General features: G+C 56.5%; 1 protein-coding gene across 1 annotated transcript; it reads left to right on the top strand.

The window, feature by feature from the left end:
• Positions 1–1,658: 1,658 nt before the first annotated feature.
• Positions 1,659–4,245, top strand: MYOD1 (myogenic differentiation 1). Its single transcript, XM_015114759.3, has 3 exons — positions 1,659–2,520; positions 3,012–3,090; positions 3,372–4,245. Exons 1-3 carry the CDS (start codon positions 1,891–1,893, stop codon positions 3,620–3,622), a joined length of 960 nt encoding a protein of 319 aa, XP_014970245.1. The 5' UTR covers positions 1,659–1,890; the 3' UTR covers positions 3,623–4,245.
• Positions 4,246–7,014: the final 2,769 nt, after the last annotated feature.

The following is a 7,014-nucleotide window of genomic DNA, read 5'->3' as shown; positions in this document are numbered from 1 at the left end:
AGCAGCAGAGAAGTGAAGAAGGTAGGACCCCAAAAGAGCCCTCCAGGTTTTGTGGGGAGGACTTCTTAAGGTCCAGAACCGCCAGCTAGGAAGCCTTCCAGAAGTTAGTGGGAAAGGCACAAAGATCACTCCTGCTTAAATTTCTGGTTTCCAGGAGGGGAGATCCAGGCAGGGATGTATGGCCAACAGAGATTCCTAGCCAGAGTGCTGAGAGGACTGTGTGAACTGCATATTCAGGAAGAGGTTGAGAGGCCCCCACGGGGGTGGCCGGTATGCTGAGGCTTGTATGGGAGCCAGAGTTCCCACATTCCATGGGGTGGTTGCCTCCTCCTGTTTCCAGCCTTTCCAGTGAGGCTGCAGGAAAGAGACAGAGCTGAGGCCTGGAGACTACGTGGGACTCTGTCAGGGCATGGTGCCATGGACGAGTTGTAAGCCTTGGGGACGTAGCATCCAACTCTGAAAGCCCCTTGCTCGAATAACTCTACATCACTGCCTGAGGGCTTCCACATCCTTGGTCTCTTCAGACTCTCATCCCCACCACAATTACTCCAAGAAATTACTGTCATTCCCAAATCTATAACTGGAAACTGAGGCTAAGGAAGGAGACAGGACTTCCACAAAATCACACAGTGGGGACACTCTGAAGTCTGGATTCAACTGGTCTGCAAATCACACTCTCAGAGACTTCAGGTGAGATGAGGTGAGATTCTCAGGCCAGGTCCTGAAGTTTGCGACCTTGGCCAAATGCACTTTCCTTGACTCAGCACCGCGGGTGAGGCAGGGCCAAGAACGGAGGAGAAGGGTTTTCTTCCCAGCTGAAGAGGCAGCTCAGCCTAGACCCCAGGCATGGCACTGGACAACCCTGCTGTGGAAACATGCAGATTTAGATGGACGGGATTCCTCACCTGGGCAGGATCCGAGTTTGGAGAGATTGGCGCGAAGCTTTAGCAGCAATCTCTGATTCCTGTACAACCATGGCGGGGTTTCTAAGCGTCTAGGGAAGAAGGACTGGGCCCACGACCTCCTGAGCAACTCCCAGGTCGGGGACTGGTGGAATATCACAGCCTCTACGACCCGTTTGTCTCGAGCTCTCCCACTTCAACTATCGGGGTTTCTCTGCCTGTTGTTGCACTCGTGCGTTTCTTTGCCCCTGACACTCTAAGCTTTCTGCTTTCTGCGTGTCTCTCAACCTCTTTCGGTCCCTCTTTCACAGTCTCACTCTCTCAGCTCTATGCCCCCAATCCCTTGCCTCTCTCCAAATAACTCACGACCTGATTTCTACAGCTGCTCTACCCATGGGTTCCCCAAAAATCAGGGGCAGAGGAGTATTAAAAGTCAGCTCAGAGGTGAGCGCGCACAGCCAGCGTTTCCCGCGGACACAGCAGTCGGGTGTTGGAGAGGTTTGGAAAGGGCGTGCCGGAGAGCCAAGTGCAGCCGCCTAAGGCTACCAGTCGCTCCCTCCCTCCCTGCCCGGTAGGGAACCGAGAGCGCGCGCCAGTGTGGAGGGGCGGGCTGGCTGGCCACTCTGCGGGCCCCTGCGGCCACCCAGGGGACTCCCCAAGCCCCGCCCCGCTGTGTTCCTATTGGCCTCGGGCTCCCCCGCCCCTAGCTGCCCGCCTGGGCTCCGGGGCGTTTAGGCTACCACGGATAAATAGCCCAGGGCGCCTGGCGCGAAGCTAGGGGTGAGGAAGCCCTAGGGCGCTGCCGCCGTTTTCCTTAACCACAAATCGGGCGGGACAGGACAGGGAGGGGTGGGGGACAGTGGGTGGTCATTCACACTTCCAGCACTTTACTATCAACAGCCAGGGCTCCCGAGCGGCAGAAAATTCCGGCCACTCTCTGCCGCTTGGGTTGGGCGAAGCCAGGACGGTGCCGCGCCACCGCCAGGATATGGAGCTACTGTCGCCACCGCTCCGCGACGTAGACCTGACGGGCCCCGACGGCTCTCTCTGCTCCTTTGCCACAACGGACGACTTCTATGACGACCCGTGTTTCGACTCCCCGGACCTGCGCTTCTTCGAAGACCTGGACCCGCGCCTGATGCACGTGGGCGCGCTCCTGAAACCCGAAGAGCACTCGCACTTCCCCGCGGCGGTGCACCCGGCCCAGGGCGCGCGTGAGGACGAACATGTGCGCGCGCCCAGCGGGCACCACCAGGCGGGCCGCTGCCTACTGTGGGCCTGCAAGGCGTGCAAGCGCAAGACCACCAACGCCGACCGCCGCAAGGCCGCCACCATGCGCGAGCGGCGCCGCCTGAGCAAAGTAAATGAGGCCTTTGAGACGCTGAAGCGCTGCACGTCTAGCAACCCGAACCAGCGGTTGCCCAAGGTGGAGATCCTGCGCAACGCCATCCGCTATATCGAGGGCCTGCAGGCTTTGCTGCGCGACCAGGACGCCGCGCCCCCTGGCGCCGCCGCCGCCTTCTATGCGCCCGGCCCGCTGCCCCCAGGCCGCGGCGGCGAGCACTACAGTGGCGACTCCGACGCGTCCAGCCCGCGCTCCAACTGCTCCGACGGCATGGTAAGGCCGGGACCCCAGGAAGTGAGGAAGTTAGGGCGGCGCTCCGAATATCTGGGATGTGCTTCCAAGGGCGGGGAGCTAGCCTTGCGGGAGGTTTAGTACAGGATCCTTTCCAAGCGAGAGGACCCCCGTGTAATGGGCAGCTGTCACTGGGGTAGCCTAATTGTTTTGGAAGCGTGCGGGCGTGCGTTCGAGCCACCCCGTTGGGGGCGCGATTAGAACACTGCAGCGCGGACATGAAGCTCTTTTTCTGTATTTTTCCCTACTTCCAAAATGTAAATTTGCGCCCCTTGGTGACTGTCCGCCCTTGGTTTGGCCCTGCATGTTGCAGACCTCATCTCCTACCCACCCGTAATCACCCCCAACCAGGACAGGTCTGGGCCCGGAACTCGAGGCTGGGGCTAGAGTTAGGGAGGGGGCGGCTACAGGGATTGGTGTTCGGGCCCCGCGCCGTCCCGCGGGCCTGACTCAGTCGCCCTTGCTGTTTGCAGATGGACTACAGCGGCCCCCCGAGCGGCGCCCGGCGGCGGAACTGCTACGAAGGCGCCTACTACAGCGAGGCGCCCAGCGGTAGGTATTCCGGGCTTCGCCCTGCTCGCTCCTCCTCCCCATGGCCTTCATGGAGCTATCCTGGCCTCTCTCTATCTAGGACGCCCCCACCCCAACTCACACACGCCTATGTCCCGGGAGGTGGTGCAGGCGATGAAATACTAAGCAAGTAGCTCCTTCTTTCGATTGTCCCGGACTCTGACAAGTCCTCAGTTTCCAATCTGTCTCAAAGTACTGGACCCAGGGGTGGGAGGCTTGTCGCGGCCGCACCCCTGCTTACTAACCGAGCCCTCCCCGCGCAGAACCCAGGCCCGGGAAGAGTGCGGCGGTGTCGAGCCTAGACTGCCTGTCCAGCATCGTGGAGCGCATCTCCACCGAGAGCCCTGCGGCGCCCGCGCTCCTGCTGGCCGACGTGTCTCCGGAGTCGCCTCCGAGCGGGCAAGAGGCTGCAGCCCCCAGCGAGGAAGAGAGCGGCGACCCCACCCAGTCCCCGGACACCGCCCCGCAGTGCCCTGCGGGTGCGAACCCCAACCCGATCTACCAGGTGCTCTGAGGGGCGGGTGGCCGCCCACCCGCCCGAGGGATGGTGCCCCTAGGGTCCCTCGCACCCAAAAGATTGAACTTAAATGCCCCCTCCCAACAGCGCTTTAAAAGCGACCCCTCTTGAGGTGGGAGAGGCGGGAGAACTGAAGTTTCCGCCTTCTGCCACCCAGGGCAAGGACTCAGCGCGGTTTTTTCCACGCAGCACCCTTCCCGGAGATCCATTGTGATGGCCGCTCCGTGTTCCTCGGTGGGCCAGAGCTGAACCTTGAGGGGCCAAGTTCAGCTTTCTCGCGCCCTCCCCCATGGGGGTGAAACCCTCCCAGACCTAAGCCCTGCACCGGGATGCACCGGTAATTTGGGGGGCGTGAGGCCCAGGTGCACTCCTGTCCCAAATGTAGCAGGTGTAACCGTAACCCACTCCCAACCCGTTCCCCGGTTCAGGACCACTTTTTATAATACTTTTGTAATCTATTACTGTAAATAAGAGTTGCTTTGCCAGAGCAGGAGCCCCTGGGGCTGTATTTATCTCTGAGGCATGGTGTGTGGTGCTACAGGGAATTTGTACGTTTATACCGCAGGCGGGCGAGCCGCGGGCGCTCGCTCAGGTGTTCAAAATAAAGGCGCTAATTTATACTGCGGTGGCTCCAGCTTTCCCTGGGCATGGGAGTGGGATCCGGAGGAAAATCCGCAAACTGGGCCAGCTGTGCCTCAGCGACCCCTGTAGGCAGCAGGCGGATTGCAAGGAGGAAGCCTGCTGCCTGGGGAAGGAAGGAGGGGTGCAAATTTGTCCAATACGTGGGGAAGTTCCTCTGACCTTGACTACCTCACCACACACTTCCGTGGCTCTTATGGAAGGGTACACAGGTTGATATGAGTATTTTTTAAACCCATGTCTGAGCTCGCCTCCCAGAGATTCTGATTTAATGTTTCTGCCCCAGATACCCAGGGCCAGGTACTGGTATTTTTTTCAAAAGCTCCCCAGGTGATTCTGAAGTTCATTCAAGGCTGAGAATCATCCCCTCCATATACAGTGAGTGAACCCAGGTGTGATAACCAGAAGAACCACAGGAAGGTTGTGGCCCAGGCATCACTTGGGGGCCTCCTGGGTATAGAAGATGTGATAGGGTGCCCACAGCATTCTGAGGAAAAGCTAAATGAGTGTAGAGATGTGCTGTAAGCTCTCTGGCACTTACAGGCCATTAGTAATAGGTGTAAATGCAAAGAGGCAACATAGAAGGCCAGACAGGCGCAGACACCTCTACCCAGCACCCAGAGCACCCCTGCTCTATTAGATTCCATAGGACGACAGGAGCCCGGATCCTGTGAGCAGAGCGTCATGTGGGCCAGCCTCATCACAGGTGGCACAGGTACTCTTCATCAGGCTATAACTCTCTGAGAGCAGAGGAGGGGGCATTTATTTAGCCTGGGTGTTGGGGAGGGCTTTCTGGAGGAGTTGTCATTTGAGCTCTCTCTTGAGAAACAAGAGTAGACAATGCACTCACAATGCACGCACGGCGCGCACACACACACACATACACACACACAGGTACCTGTGCTTTCCCTTGGGTCCAAGGCCCCTGAGGGATGATCTGGCAAGGGTTCTTCCCCATTCACATACCACCTCCCCACTCCCAACACATGTGTGCCATCAGTACCTCAGGACCTCCTACATCCCACCCACAGATGCTCTTCCTGAAAACCCTACAGGCCCACTTTCAAGGGCTTTGTTTGCCAAGTAGGGGGCCCTCAGGAATGCACACAAGATGTGATGCCAGAAGGAATATCCTCATCACCTGTCTGAGGATCCATTCTCTGCTCTCCCCAACACAAGGTTCCTGGGGAGGTGCCCAGAGCTGTTCTGTTACTAATGATCCTCCACTTGTCTTCTGGCCACTTCCTCACATGTCCCTTGGAATTCTTTATACTCTTTTGAGACCCCCTGGGGTCCATTCATGAATTCATTGATTCCACAGATGCCAGGTCTTGTGCTGGGTGAAAACAGAGACCGTTGGATGCAGCTCCCGCCCTTAGGAAGCACACAAACATTTGGGAAGGATGGGACCCTTTTAGCAGCTGGTTACATCCTGATGAATTAAGTGCTGTACTGGAGGTGCACGTAGCAGGGGAACACCATAGAAGCAAAGGGGAAGGTTTCCTAACTAGTCTGGGGGAGATATAGACAAACAGGTAAACTTTAATGAGAATCTTGAAGGAGTTGGTCATGAAAGAGGAGCCAACAAAGGGGGCTACAAGCTGAGGAAACAGCAGGTGCAAAGATCCAGGGGTGAGAGAAAGAAGACTGCCTTTGTGGAACTGCAGATGCTCATGGGGAGGGGCCAGAGGAAGATGGAATGGCAGAGGCAGGACCACAATGGACCTCATCTGGACTTCATCTTGAGGGCAGTAGGGAGCCACACAGGAATCTAAACAGGGGAAGGATACAAATAATTCTGTATTTTAAAAAGGCCAGTTTGGGCTGGCAGAATAGGTAGGAGAGAACACGACTTGAGACAGGGAGGTCTTTCAGGAAGTCACTGGAGTTGCTTACAGGAGGTATGACATATCCTGAACTGGCCTGGGCCAAATAATGTGTTGGTGTTCAGGGTACAGCAGAGAACATTGAAGGCACAGTCTCTACCTTCATACAGCTTAAAATCCACTGGGGAAGTAGCCATGAGATGAAGAACCAAGTGAATAAACACATGTTATAAATGATGAGAAACACCATAAGGAAAGGCAACAGGTGTAAGCAGAGGTGGTAATGCCGAGTGAGAAGGCAAGCAGGTCGACAGAGGAGGCAGAATTTCTGCACCAAGGGAAGCAATTCTATACATGAAGAGGGTCCCAGGATCCTAGAGGGCATCCATGTATAATTAGAAGAAAGTACCCCTTCTTTCCTGGGACATTGCCCTGCACCAGGGATCATGACTAGGCAGGCAGAGAGCTGGCTGGACTTCAGCCCCTACTCACCTCCTCAGCTGGGTACACTTGTGTAGTAACAACCTGCGCAACTTCACAGCGCCTTGTGTGTGGAGGCCCTAGAAAGTGAAGAGGAAGGAGGAGCCTTGGATGACTCCAGGCTCTGGTTTGCTTCAGACGTGAGGCCATGGTTTGCTTCTAAATAAGTGGTGGTGCCGTTACACAGATAGGGACCTTAGGAGAAGAAGCAGGTATAGCAACACATCTATTGTAGAATACTTTAGGACAGAAACCTCATTCAAACTAGCCTAAACCCCACAAAAGGGTGTGTTGGAAGCTCATGGGGCAGCTCATACCTGGAGTTAGAGCTATAAGCACCACAGCATCTATGGACTTTGGGAGCTAGAGCTCCTCTCACACTTCTAGGCTGCCCACTTCGTGTCTCTGCTTGGCTTCACTTTCTCCTAGTCCATATTGGTTTTC

Source organism: Macaca mulatta, chromosome 14, assembly GCF_049350105.2.
Source record: "Macaca mulatta isolate MMU2019108-1 chromosome 14, T2T-MMU8v2.0, whole genome shotgun sequence".
In the NCBI taxonomy this organism is placed as follows: domain Eukaryota; kingdom Metazoa; phylum Chordata; class Mammalia; order Primates; family Cercopithecidae; genus Macaca; species Macaca mulatta.
Note: the sequence above shows the minus strand (reverse complement) of the source record. Positions and strands in the feature narration are given on the sequence as shown.

Bases quoted from the DNA above. Each gene is read 5' to 3' on its own strand.
- MYOD1 (XM_015114759.3), top strand. From the start codon at position 1,891: ATGGAGCTACTGTCGCCACCGCTCCGCGACGTAGACCTGACGGGCCCC. The intron at 2,521-3,011 runs GTAAGGCCGGGA...TGCTGTTTGCAG, and splicing joins CCAACTGCTCCGACGGCATG to ATGGACTACAGCGGCCCCCC. The intron at 3,091-3,371 runs GTAGGTATTCCG...CTCCCCGCGCAG, and splicing joins CTACAGCGAGGCGCCCAGCG to AACCCAGGCCCGGGAAGAGT.